This window comes from Ictalurus furcatus, chromosome 16, assembly GCF_023375685.1.
Source record: "Ictalurus furcatus strain D&B chromosome 16, Billie_1.0, whole genome shotgun sequence".
Taxonomy (NCBI): Eukaryota; Metazoa; Chordata; class Actinopteri; order Siluriformes; family Ictaluridae; genus Ictalurus; species Ictalurus furcatus.
The window spans coordinates 16,870,052-16,885,051 of record NC_071270.1 but is presented as its reverse complement, the minus strand read 5'-3'; the positions used below and the strand labels follow the sequence as shown (position 1 = coordinate 16,885,051).

Sequence of the window (15,000 nt, the reverse complement as noted above, 5' to 3'; positions counted from 1 at the left end):
ATATGACTACACCACATTTGTAGTGTACCAACTCCAAGAGCACAGCAACTACTCTTCCAGGAAGTCACAAAAGAGCCAAGGACAACATCAAAGGAACTGCAGTCCTTCCTTGCATCAAGAAAGTTTCATGATGGTGTGGGGATGTTTTGCTGCTTCAGGGCCTGGGCAACTTGCAGTAATTGAGAGAATTCTGCTCTCTACCAGAAAATCCTAAACTTGATTATGCAGCAAGACAATGATCCAAAGCATAGGAGTAAGTCCTAGTCCTAGAAGTAAGTGAAAGACACATCTCCAGTTATCGGAAATGTTTGGTTGCAGTTATTGCTGCTAAAGGTGGCACAACCAGATTTTACGTTTAAGGGGCAATTAGTTTTTCACATTGGTGATAGGTGTTGGATAACTTTTTTTGCTTCAATAAAAAAAAGAGTGGTTATTTGAGTTATTGTAAACTGAGACTGAGGTGTGCATGAAAATCCTAGGAGATTAGCAGTTTCTGAAATGCTCAAAGCAAACCCATCTGGCACCAACAACAATGCCAAGGTCAAAGCACTGACACTGAAATCACATTTTCCCCCATTGTTATGTTTGCTGTGAACAGTGAACATGAACTGTTGATCTGTATCTGAATGTTTTATTCATTGCACTGCTGCAACATGCATTACTCTCTAATATTTTCACAAAAATATACAATAATGGGATAGTAATATCATCATCATCATCATCATCATTATGTGACTGACATGCTAGAAAAAGTTGAAAGATACAAAGTTACTCAGATTTAATTATATTCTAGCATACGTCACAACATAATTACGTCAACAGAAATACATGTCATTTGACAGAAGCAGTTGGATGCCTGTTGGAAATGTTATGTCAGTTGTCATGAATGGCTTATGTAGGATTCCTTGTACTATTACTTTTATTTATTTATTTATTTATTTATTTATTTATTTATTTGACCTGTTTTACACAATCATGTCTAACTAGAGAGATGGGCAAAAATGCACCACTATATATTGTATTACTTGTAGGAGGTTGTATAAGATTGTATGAAAAATAAAATTTTAAAAAATCTTATTGGTGTCACTTCAAACGGTAATGTTAGCATTCTTGTGGATGCTTGCTGATGTTAGCGAAATTTGAACAAGTAATAAACAATTAGTTTACTAAGAATAAACCCCATCAGCAGGGGTTAGACAACTTTATTATTAATTTCACTGCAATTACTAAATAATTCACAGTGGCTTCAGGATGAGCTTGAAGAAGAATAACTGAATTATAATCAGGAACTTGAAGGCGTCCTCCTGCTGTTATACCTTCCTGTTGTGTGTTGTCTAGAGCTTAACATAGCTACAGTGTTATAGCAGCTTTGCCTGCTGGCCAGTACTCTGCGCACAAGATACTGAAAAGGATCCTGGATAATAAGAGATCAGTTGAAATCTTTTGAACACATTAAACAGCCAATAAATACAGGCGTGAAATGTTTTTTTCGGCATGCTAGATTGCAGCGAGTTAGCCACACATTACTACATATCTCCATTCCCTCCCTGATGAGTCATAGGCATTTGGAAGCTGCTGCACTGTTCATGAAACTTTCACCGAAATAAGGTTCTGCCTTTAATAAGTGTTTTATTGTTAGCAGAAAATGTTTAAATGGGGACCAACTCTATGTGAGTAAAGTTCACCAGGTTATCGTTCGTGTGTGTGTGTGTGTGTGTGTGTGTGTGTTTAGGGTTTGATGGCAGTTCTTCAACAGCAGGTAGGAGAACTGAGGGTGGATACAGAGACCAGATCAGTGGAGCACCTCACAGTTGCAGGAGATATCGGACCAAGTTCAGGTACACCTCAATTCACCGATCTGTAACTCAATCACATGAATGTGTTTCCCACTATTCCTCTAAATGCATTCCATAAAAGAAACAAAGATTTTTGTCAACAATTCTGCTTGCACTGATTCAATTTAAATCAATATAATTAAATTAAAACAACTTTGCAGAAATACGGCTGTAGATTTTGATCCGTAGCCAGAGGTGACCGTAACGGGAGGGGGGGGGGGGCAACGCTGAGATGACATGAGGAGGAAACCCTGCTTATTTATAACTTTCCATCTGCCTAAAGGACACCTAAAGCCGGAAATGTCTGTATTTGACATCAATCCCACAACTCAACTCCCTCATCTCAGTACTTGCTTGGCTCAAATAGAGTTTAAAGCCCTGATTGGCATAACATGGACCATATGAGATCACACAAGCATTAATAGTATTTATAGTTTACAATATGTTCTTTGTACTCATTTATTAAAGCTGACCCAGGCATCCTTTTATCTAGTTATATATATATATATATATATATATATATATATATATATATATATATATATATATATATATATATATATATATATATATATATATAGAGTAATATCTTCCATATAAAATAATGATGTGAGTAATGTCATGTGAACGAACAGGCAGACAGATGCAAATGCAGGTAGATGTGTTTATTAAGATCAGGGTAGACAAATCCAAAACGTAGGTAAAAATCAGATCCAGTAAACATGCAAAAGGTCGGCCAATCAACAAACAGGATATCAAAGACAGGACAATATCAAAAAACACAAGGCAAAAAGAGGTCAGTAACAGAAAACATGAGCAGAGAGCTAAGCAGGCTTGGTATAGTCATAAACACAAGGAATGGCACATGTACACCTCAAAGAGTGAGTGTGATGAGAGTCCTTTTATACTGTGGCTGTGATATTGCTGTAAATTGGGTGCAGGTGTGTGTAATCAAAATGAAGGTGAGAATGAACGTGTCAATATGTGAGTTTTCTGGGAATAGCAGTCCATGGTGGCCATGTTTGTAGGCTGCAATGCAGGCTGGGAAGTGGGGGTTCATGGCGTGAGTAGACCTAATAAGTAATAGGTTATCAGCTTACTTGAGATTTTCCCTAACAAAAACGATTTCCAGTTTGCTATGCCTTTAATATGACGCACTGTGATTTTAATATTGTACGTTATGATAACTTATCACTTTATTGTGGTACTTCATGCTCAGGATAGTCAACTAGTCAGTTCACTATACATTCATTAGTCACTGAAAAAACCATGAAGAGGACAGAGAGGAGATGCAGGTAGATGGTAAAGAAAGAAGACTAAATGTACTTTCTTGGTTTTAAAATATTTCTGACTAGATAAGGCCAATTCTTCAATCAACTGCACAGTACTGCCTGGGACTTATTTATTATTATTATTATTATTATTATTATTATTATTATCAATAGACGTTTAATGGATCATGAACCATGAACACTTTGACATGACTTTGCATGAAGTTCAGAGAGCTTTGTGGACCCATTCCCAAATGAATTCTTCCCACGGTTGTTTTTGTTGACCTTTTAAAATAAAAACAAATATTTAATAAAAATCCTTGTGCCCTGTCCTAGTAAACGTAATCATGAGCAGTGCTGTGTGAATGAGCATTTTCAGATATGTGGGTTGCACATCACTCTCCAATCCCACTCAACTAGTTTAGAGTCAGATCACATGCCAGATCAAAAAGGCCGATCCAGAATAGTTTTCGTAAGATATTGAGGCAGGAGTTGAACATAGAGGAAAAACCTCCAGACTTAACATCCTCCATAAATTGTTAAGCTACTACAAGCTTCCGCAACATGCTACATGGTCTGTTTCATTCTTTTAGTTTGATACACAAAAGAACGGTGTAAAAATAGTGATGTCCTGAAACAGTTTTTGTTTTTACTATGGAAAATACTGCTTTTTAAAATTATTGGTCGACTACCAACTATACTTAGTAGATGTAAAATCAAGATAAAAGCCATTTTTGTCTTAAGGTTATATATTGCATGCCAACTATAGTTGTTATTCTCATCATTATTCTGATCATGAGATTACAGATTCCTGTTAGTTTAGCAATATCAAAACTGTGAGAGACAATCAATCATAATATCTATTGCTTGCTTATAGCACTTGGTTAATTTTCATCGAGGATGAGCCTAAGTTCATCAACAACAAAAAAGCAGCATACTACCAAAATACTCTCCACAGTGAGCATTTAGTTCTACTGAAAAAAGCATGATCACTTCTACAAATTGTTTTATTCTTTTTATATAACCATACTGTTCTCTTTAAAGCTAGCCTGTGACTCTGCTATATAGAGCACATTCTCTCACAAAATGATTATACTTGTACTGTTTGCACTGCAGGGACATTCTTCTAGCACACAGTATATCATGCTCGTATCAAACGCAGGCTTCTCAGAGATTCATACATCTTCAGTTCATACAGTTCCACTTTCTCTTGTGTATTTGGCCAGGTTTCTGTGAGCAGAGAGAGAGTCAGTCTCCTCTGGACTCGGGTGACCTCTCTTCCAGGACCTCATTCCCAATCCAATCACCTAGTTCCAGTGAGAGACTTAAATCTGCTGGTACATAGCCTATCAAAGCTCCTCCTCCTTCACTTATTCATTTATGTCTCATTTGAAATCCATAAAATGCATCATGGTAAGCTCTTTAACTTTAGCTTGCTGCAGAATTGACCTTTTTTTGTCTTTTTTTTTAAATTTCACATTAACCTCATTGCAGTTAAGGGGTTAACCTGGTAACATCCTATAATTACATCAGTCATAAAGTCCTGCAGGCAGGAACAGACCTCCTGTTCAGTCATGAGTTTTGCTGTGCACTGAGACCTCACTGTGTGCATGCAAACCCAGGATATAGAGAGAAAGGCAGTCTATGTGAGCGCAAAGCATGCATACACACACACAGTTTATGGGTTTCCTTTGTCAAACGTTGAATTTTTGCCATTATCTCCCAAATTAGTCACAGTCAACTGCAGTAGTAAGTCTGACCTTAGTTTCATGTCTCACATATCCGTGACTTAACTGACCCCAATCATTTCCTCACAATGAGAACACAACCAACACACTCGGTTAAACCTGAATGTGACATGTAGAATTTGCTACCTAAAAAAAGTCCTAAAAAATACTTTGCCTTTCTTATCTATAGTAAATTGATGCAGTACATTTTATGTTCTAGTATGAATTAGAGACATGGCCTACTATAACTTCCCTAAATTGTGTGTTACCTAATGACTAGTAATAGTTTCACTGATTAGTGGGAACATAGTTATTAACAAACCACCCCCTCCCCGCACACACACCAACAAACACACCAACAATACTTATGTGCTCTGAAATACATGAATATAGTTTGCATAATGTGCTTTGCAAAAAATATATAGATTTATGAAAATGTATATATTTACTAACTTTACAAAACATGTGGTGTAAGCTTGTGCATATTTTAGGGAGTAGTTTAATAGGACTTTTATTTTTTTTTTTAGCCTAGTCAGATATGATTATACATTACATAAACCACATAAACACGGTCAAATAAACAGTGCTATACATGCAAACATATGCAATAACCCATGCCTTGTTTATGTTTAAAACAGAGCAGCACTCAATCTTGGCAGCAAAATAGTAATGTTTGACTCACACCAGAACCACACAGACACCCTCTGCCTTTACAAACCACTGGGGTTCATTCTTGGCCCCAGATATTTTTTCATCCTGAATCCAGTGTTCAAGACAGTTGCACCTCATCAGTCAAAAGACTCCGAACTGAGTGCTTTTCTGCAAATAGGTTATAATGTGCACAAGCACATATGTACTCGACGCTGTTTTTGGCTAGATTTAAATGTATATAAAAGCTAACACTTAACAGTGCATGTTGAATGTTAATTCATGAATTGCAACACAGGTCAAACAACTTGAATTTTTCAAAAAAAGGGAAAAGGTATTAATAATAACAATGTAATAATAGTAACGGCAATAGAAATGTATTTGTAATAATAATTTCTGCATAATTTGTCAGTCAGCCAATTATAAATGAAATGTAACAGCATATTGGAAAGTGATTCTGAGTGATTCTTATGGCTGATGGTTAAAATAATATAAACTTAATAGAACAGGAACGTTTACAACCGCAAAAAAAGAATTGAAATTTGAGTATTCAGATACAGCAAAATAATAGCAAATAGTAATAATAATAATATTACTAATATTATTAATATGAATAATAATAGTAATAATAGCAAATAGAACCTCTTGACCAGTTTTCTAAAATAAAAACTGGTCCTGCCTGTAAAACATGCTAAGCAACAAGATAGAAAGGAAAATGAAGCAAATAGAAAAAGACAATACAATTTGGATAAAAAACACAATGTAAATTCTGATTTGAGCCAAAATTTAAAAACTTTTTTTAATATATATAAATTGCTGAATTTAGCTGAAGTACAATTGAAGTAAATTGTTAGCATAGAATGTCCCTGGAGTAGACTTTCTGTGCAGTAGACTTTGGATGTCCCTGGATTAGACTTTCTCTTAACTAAACCTCAAATGCCTTCAAATTCCTCAGACCCATCTTGCTTATACTGTTTTCATGTCTGTCTGTTAATTTCATGTGGTTGACATCTTGCATTGTGGATTTCCTCTAACATGGATTCTCTTCATAGGAGATATGTTTGTGACCAGTCGTGATGGACTGCAGGACTCTGGGGGCTCTGCAGGACGATCTCCGGTTCCACGCTCGCTCTCAGTCCCCCAGCCGCCTCTGATGGGTCTATTAAAGAGAGGTGGAGAGGGGGAGCGCTGGCTCTGGGTAGAAAGTAATGGAGCAGGAGATGAAGATGAGCCCACTTCTGAGGACTACCAACAGGCTCAGCATGTGGAGACTTACATCCTGGGTCTGATCCAGCGCCGTCTTCTGGCCACAAGGCAGTGCAAGCCTCGTACCAACATGAGCCCTGAGGCCAGAGGAGTTATGAGGCAAAGTAGTCTTTGCCGCAAGGAACCTGTCTTCATTCCTGATCACTGCAAGATTTCTTCAAGCCCTGACAGACCAACGTGGGCCTCATACAGCCTTGAAGAGGAGCAGCTAGGGGGCTTTTCCCCTGGAGAGCAGCACCCTGCTCACTATACAAGGCTTGAGGAGCAGATCCCTGCTCATTTCTCAAGACCTGAGGAGCAGCATACTACTCATTATCCTAGGCCTGAGGAGAAGCTGTCTACACAATATCCCAGGCCTGCACTGTCAGGAAATCACTCCACATCTCTGGATTTCCCCTCTGGAGATTTGGATCCCAGCAGTAGTGAAGCAGACTCACCCCACCACTACCAGCTCCCACACTCACCCTCTTCAGAAGAGCATTTGGTCAATGCACAGTACATCCCAGCACAGCCATGCCAGGCACCCATGAGGGCCAAAACATCTCGTGCCCATGCTGCCCCCAAAGCCGGCCGTGGTGGTGGTGCCTACTCCCCTGAAAGACCACAGCCCAAGCCACGGGCCATGCCCAAGAAGTGCCGCTTTAGTGAAGATAGGACAGCTGCCAAGAAACCTGGACGAAAAGCCTGTCGCTCGCAGTCAGAGAACAGCCTGCTGGGACAGAAGGGTGTCCCTGAGCGAAAGTACAGCACGGTGGAGCGGGACACAGGCCGCGCTAACCAGTCCAAATCCCGTCGCCAGCAGGGCAGCTTTGGGCACCGCCGCTGGCGCTCCACACTAGAGCTCAGCCAGGACGAAGCCGATCCCACACCAGAGCGAGAGGTCAGACGTACCCGTAGGTCTAGACCTGCTGCACCAACCTATGTATACAATCAGACTCCTCAGCATCTTCATCCACATCATCCACACCACTTTCCTCATCCTCACCTTCACTCAGACTACCCACAGCACACCTCAGTGTGCCGTCCAGACGGAGGTTACAAGCACTCAGGCCTGGGAGAGTGGGAATCCAGTATGAGTGAAGGGGAGTCCCCTGGATCAAGTTCCATGTCCAGTGACTCTGATGAGAGTGGAGGACTGGTGTGGCCTCAGCAACTTGCCCCACCGTTGGCTCCTCCTTCACCCCCCACTCCTTCTGGGGCACCACTGCAGTCCAAAGCCTTGGTAAAGATCAAAGCCTCACATGCTCTCAAGAAGAAGATCCTTCGCTTTAGAACTGGTTCCCTCAAAGTCATGACCACCGTTTGAGCTACTGGGTTAAGCATCCATGGAGGTCTTTTCTCTTCACTGTTTTGGGATATCCTGAGACAGAGCAGAAAGGTCTAAGCTACCTGCCTCAGATTATAGTGAATCTGAGCCTAAAACCACCATGTACATATATGTGTATGTGATAAAGGTGTTTGTATTTATGATTGTACTCTGTAAATAAAAAATCTGGGCCCATGTAGATGGGGCCATGTAGCCTTTAAGATGTTTGTGGTTTAAGAGACAATGGTCTGAACATATAGGAAAAGAACTGAAACTAATTTGAATTCGAATTCGAACTCCATCATACAATCAATCGTTTGGTGTAGAATATAATTACAGTATTACATTGGTTTCAGTCACAGCCGTACACGTTAAAGCAGTAGAAGAGAAATATTTTTAGCTGCTCCATACTGAGAAAGAGACGGGGAAGGATTAGTGATCTATGACAAGAAAGAGAGAAACTCTAATAGTCTGCCTTGCCCAGACAGATGCAGACAAAGGACACATGCCAAGCATAATACAGACAACTCACAGGAAGTCAAACAGGGTTGTGTTCAGCACAGTGTTACAGTCCCACAATAGGAAAGAGAAGGCAAACCCTGGACTAGATGAAATGCTGTGTGCACTATTAATGCCTTTTATGTCTGCAGCATTCCACAATTATTTTATTTTAACTTGACCTGGGAAGTGATTTGTTTATTTGTGTAAAACACAGTGATGTGGGGGTTCCATCATGGCCAGAGTGAGGAAGTTCACTGCTGCAGCTTCACACACAGGCCACCCAAGTTTAGAGCTTTAGTATATGGCAAAGGGTTTGATGTTCTCAAGAAGGTCTGGTTTGGCAAGCTACCTATGTAGGTGCAACATTCAGCCAAAAACACATAAACACTAATGAGATAATTAACTCCAGCTGCACTATAATTAATCTCTCAGAATTTTGAGACACTTCCTCCACTGGGGGCATGTTTATGGAAGGGATGTAGAGCACTGAGAGATCTTGCAAAATGTGCTTGCAGTTGAAATTGCCATAGTATGTACCCAAGTAGAAAGTAGAGGATCCACCATGCTGACTAGGGGATGAGAAAGGCAAAGCCCTAGTCCAGTCATGAATAAACCAGTTGGTGGGATTACCTTGGAATCCTAGTTTTCATAATTGATGAGACTTGAGAGGCAACATACTCTCTCATCTGTCACCACAACACTAGCCAATCACAAGCCTCTGATAGCAGAAGCGCATTCAGCTGTCCTATGAGATTGTGCAAGCAGTTTGAAAAGATGCAGTAAATCTTTTCTGAGATGTCTAGGAGGAAATGTTAGAGTTCAATCTCCTAGATCGGAAGCTGCTTTGCAATAGATGAGACTCAACTAGTAGATGGAATTTGTCAATGATGCCGTGAGAGGATAATGAGTTTTGGCCTATTCAGAGCACGCGTCATGATGGATAGGAGAATGTTAGCTTGATTATCAGGTTGTCAAGGAACAAAAACTTAGTGGCAAGGATGTATAGTAGAGAAAAAGGTAAACTTCTTAGAGGGGGAAAAAACTAGTATGCCCTTTTATGGACCTAGAGTCTTTTCCGATAGGATCTGTCTGTATCACAAAATTCCGGCTTCGGTCATGAACACAATTTCCTGATGTTGGCAAGATGTCCTGAGGTATTAACCACCCAGTTTTCTGCCATAGGAATGGTTAATAAGCACTTTGCAGGACTAAGTTGGACCCACTTGTTGATAACTAAAATGACAATGCAGTGCAGGGATGGTGAGGTGCCTTTGGTGGTCAGTGCTGATTCATACAAAAGCAGTGAGCCATTGCTCAACCAAGCTTGCTTTTAGCTCCAATCTGAATAAACTCTGGGAAGAAAGAAGCTTTGTGCCCTCATCTCTATATTTCTAAAACCCACTCTCTCTGCCTTTCCCCATCTGGACATGGTTAAAGAGGCTCCCTTCAAGGCCAAGAACCTGGAGAATTTCCTGTAAAAGGGGGAGGGGCAGAGAGGGAGGAAAACGAAGACAGAAACAAGAAATTAAAAAGAGCCAGAAAAAGAAGGGAAAAGTAGACTTTTAGCAAGACAGTCCCTACTTCACATCTGGCTTATATTAGAAGGAAGAAAGGGGGGCGGGGTGGCCTATGATCAGAAATGGGAGAAGGATAAGGGAGGGACTGGACAGAAAACGAGCTACATTGTCAGTGCTTTGTTCAAGTAGGACTGCTATGTTTCTTTTGCTCCTCTCTCTCTCACTCACTGTGTGAATATGCACATTGGTGAGACTGTCCAGATCGCTGATCTCTGGAAGTCGACTGTCTGTATCCCTTCTTGTTTTCTCTCGGCATCTCAACTTTTCATTATGCCAGATAGTCTATGTTACACATAGAAAAGCACACACTCCCACAAACCTAACTTTATTCATCTCGTCTGAAGACCATTTACAGTCCTGGACTTATGTTTGAAACTAGTTGGCTCTGTATGCATACCAGAATCTGGGAGTGGGGCCAAGCAGAGAAGTGAAGGAAAGAGGGGGCAGAAAAGGAGACGGAGTGAGAGACAAAGTGGGGTCTCTGGGACAAGTTACTTTTTAGACAGCTGCACCATGTCCTCTAATCCAGACCTGTTCCCAGCCCCCAAAGCTGGAAGCTGAGGACAGAGCAGGACAAACTTTGATTGACAGTGGTTCTGCACTGTGTATGTCTGAGTATATCTGACAGCTTGGCTACTTAAAAATCCCACAGGTAGGCAGTACTCATATATGACAAGACATGATTCTAAGTCCTACAGAGATGATCGTGTTAAAAGCATTTTACACTGACATTTTTAGGAATACTATTGAGAAATTATGGTTATAAGTTTGGGCAGTTCTATGTCTAAAACTAGTGACCTATGTTAAAGTTCATCGGGTGTGAATTCTCAGCAGCTGCCATGACTCCTGTGGACTTTGTGTACATACAGATTATAAGGTCTATCTTGAAGAAAACAGGAACTAACTTTCTCTTTCTGTTTACTAAGATCCAGCTGCATCTTTCTCTGGCCTCTGGCAAATTTAGTTTGAGATCCTGACTCATAGGCCGGAAGGAACATAATGTTTGACGGCTCATCATGCTCATCATTTATATAGGACTGCAATAAGACTATGTTGGGTCTGTCTAACTCTGTTTAATTGCTCGAATGAATTTATTGCGCCCCCATGTGACTGAAATAATAAATTGACTTTTTTTTAGCTGTCCCCTTTTCATAGCAAAATGGCCTTGGGAAAAAAAGAGAGATTGTATGACAGGCAGTATTATTTGCAATTAGTGCTCAGTTTTTACCGATCCAATGTAATATTACACTTTTCTAAAACCTTGGGTTAATTGTTATTTCAGGGCCGAATGTCACTAGTAGGATATACTCATCTTTGTGGTCCCCTTGTAAGTAGGCAGTCAGCCTGCTGATTTCCTACTAAGGCCAGAAATATATTACCTTAATAAGAAACACCAGGAAGGGTATTGTGTCTGCTCTGTTGTCTGTCTTAAATAAAATCTGCCAAGAAAGAGCCCTTAATTCTGCCAACAGATTTTGGGATCAAAGCAAATATAGTAATAGGCGATCAGTATATTCTAGCTACTCAGTAAGAAAAATATTATGAAAAAGACTACATAAAAATGTGTTAATTCCTGTATTATCTAAAAAAAAAAAAAAAAAAAAAAAAAAAAGTTTTAATGTGTATAAAGTAGCTCATTTAGAAAATTGAGTAATTTTGCACATACAGTATTTTTTATTCCTGGTCCTAGAGTACTCCTGCACATTTTGTGTATTTTCCTTGTTTCTAACTCATTAATTGAACTACTTAACAGGCTTGAACTGAGTCAGACTGGCTGAGTTAGAGGAGAGAAAACACTCAAATGTGCCAGGGTTAAGAAACTCAAAAGTATAAATACAATGAATATAAAAAGTCTACACAAAGGTTTTGTGATGAAAATCATGGCAGAAAAAGTGAGTGAAAACAATCAGAAACGTTTTAGGGAAAAATAGGAAAAATAAAAAAGTTATAATAACCTGGTTGCATAAGTGTGCACACCCTTTTGTAATTTGGTTCAAAATGAACCACTCACATTCAATTTCATGTTCAAAAGTAATACAGCTGTCATCAATGAAATTATTCTGAATAACCACAAGTAAAGACCAGCTGTTTCTGTAGGATTTTCTCGACATCTTGGTTTCAAGAAGAGCTGACAAAGCCTGTACAGGGTCTTACTGTCAAAAGGAATTGATCAGGAGAGGGGTACAAAAATTTTTTCAAAACCATTAGATGTACCATGGAACGATCATCAACAAGTGGAGAAAATGGTGCACCATAGTGACATCACCAAGAACAGGACATCCCTCCAAAATGTACAAAAGGACAAGATAAAAACTTATCAGGGAGGCTGCCAAGAGACCAACAGCAACAATAAAGGAGCTGCAGGAATATCTGACAAGTACTGATTACTCTCTGCATGTGACAACAATTTCTCGTATTCTTCATATGTCTGGGCTGTAGGTTAGGGTGGTTAGATGGAAGCCTCACAAAAAACATCCAAGCCCCACTAAATCACCCCAAACCATGTGGCAAAATGTGTTATGGTTTGATGAGACCAATTCCAAAAGGTATAATAATTCCACAATTCCAATGGTATGTTTGGCACAAAAAAGCATTTTATCATGGTGGATGGAATCATGAATAGCTACAAATACCAGTTGATTTTATTGCAAAACCTTCAAGTGTCTGCTAGGAAGACTAATATAAAAAGCACAACAGTGACCCAGAGCATATATCCAAATCAACAAAGGAATGGCTTAACCAAAAGAAGATCAGTGATTTTGAATGACCTAACCAGAGGACGGACCTGAATCCAACGAAAAAGTCTGTGGGGTGACCTAAAGTGAGGTGTGCACAGGAGCTTTGCCCTTACAGTTTGATGGATCTTGAATGTTTTTGCAAGAAAGAGTGGGAAAATATTGCCAAGTCAAGATGTGCCACCCTGATAGACTCTTACCCCAAAACACTGAGTGAAATCAAAATCAAAAGGTGCTTAAACAAAATATTCGTTTAAGGGTGTGCACATGTATGCAACTAGGTTATTGTAAGTTTTTTATTCTTTTTTTCCCCTCAGTAAACAGTTTCTGACTGTTTTCCAATTTATTTCCATACTTTTTGAGCAATTGCTCATTAAAGGTGGGAAAAGATCTAACATGATTTATATTAGTGTCATTCTTTTACTTCACAGAAACCTACCATTTTAACAGGGGTGTGTAGACTTCTTATGTCCACTGTATTACGATTAACTACAGTCCAAAAAAACTCATTAGTTTGGTGGATTAGTTTGTTTATCTACCATTCAGGGGTATACACAATATAAATAGCAGTCTGATGCTACAGTATTTCAGGGAGCTGTCTGAACATGTAGATTTACATTTAGGCCTTTGTACTATATACTCACATTCCACCCTATTCCACTAGCCTGTGCATTATACAATCTACCATTCAATTTAACAAATACTTATATATTTCTCTAAAAATAACATAATATGGTGCAGTATATGGAGCCTTTTATGAAAAGTACACTGCTGTTTACAGCACCTACAGAACATTTCATGATACTGACCTTTCAGCCCCTAAAATAATGATGTTGCTGGTGAATTGACGCTGAGGCCAATGTGGGTTTGATATGTATCCCTCTGAAAATGATGTCTGAACTGCTGTAAAATCCTGGGTCATGTTACTGTTTTTCTTTGCGAGACCTAAGCACAAATTCTAAATTTGATGTTTTTGCAATCTGCCATAATTGATTTCTCCTCAAATGGAGGCTTCTAAATGTCTGTCAATCTGTCAAACTCCAAACATTAAAATCTCTTTAACATCTCAAATGTTTCTCCTAGCCAGAAATGAGGTTACATGAACATCAAATAGAGAGTTTTGCTTAAGTCTCCTCCTTTGCAAAATGTTCTCCTGAGAAAGATACTCTAACACTCTTACATTTATCTCTTCTAATGTTTCAGTAGAGACCTCAACATACTGTGCAAGTGAAAGATTTCAATATCAACTCCAACATTTCTTAATATTACCATATAATATTTATTAATAATTTGTATTTATTAATAATCAATACAATTCCTTCATGCACTTATTTAATCCCTTTCTAGTGTATTTGGAAAATGTGCTGCATATATAATGTCTGGCACTGAAGGCAAATTTAAGAACACTCTTAAAATATATTTTCAATTGCTAAAAATTACCTTTCTACAGGAATCTCCAGCAAGATTACAATGTGGAAACATGTGGCACCTGTTACGGTGTCCTGCAGAAGATCTATTTCTGTGCATGAAAATTCATTCACAAAAACAAGAGATTACTTGCAAGACATTAAAGAGATCTCCAATGTTTCTCGCACCACATTCTCAGTTTGACTCTTGTTCTCAGGGCGCACAGTGGCTTCGTGGTTAGCTCATTTGCCTCACACCTCTGAGTTTGGGGGATCTGCATGTGCAGAGTTTGTATATTCTCCCCTCACTTCAGAAGCTTCATACAGATACTCCAGGTTCCTTCCCCAGTCCAGAGACATGCGTCGTAGGCTGTTTGCCATCTCTAAATTGTCCGTAGTGTGTGTGAATGAGTGTGTGCGTGTGATTGTGCCCTGTGATGGGTGTGAGCAATAAAATGTTCCTATTATGGAGACTTGAAAGAGATTACAGCAATACAATAAAGAGATCTCCAATGTTTCTCAAACCACATTCTCAATTTTGACTCCTTTTTGAACTTTCTCATGTCTCATTTGTCTACTTTTATTTCTCCTAAGGAGCTTTAGGAGAAACATCTGCGACATTGTTGATACTAAAATGAGAGATATCTGAGAATCATCAAGAAATCTCTTGAACTTAAGAAAAGCAAACTCTTTGCAATACGTTTTCCCATTGGAATTGCCTATTAACA

The 15,000-nt window shown here is 39.2% G+C and overlaps 1 protein-coding gene across 1 annotated transcript in view; it reads left to right on the top strand.

Annotated features, from left to right (window-relative positions):
- Nucleotides 1-8,826, top strand: part of dact3a (dishevelled-binding antagonist of beta-catenin 3a) — a 15,294-nt gene extending 6,468 nt beyond the window's left edge. The window contains exons 2-4 of the mRNA XM_053645470.1: nt 1,733-1,838; nt 4,333-4,443; nt 6,534-8,826. Of these exons, the coding sequence (XP_053501445.1) occupies nt 1,733-1,838; nt 4,333-4,443; nt 6,534-8,053 (1,737 nt within the window). The 3' untranslated portion in view covers nt 8,054-8,826. The remainder of the gene's footprint in view (nt 1-1,732; nt 1,839-4,332; nt 4,444-6,533) is intronic.
- The last annotated feature ends 6,174 nt before the right edge of the window (nt 8,827-15,000 follow it).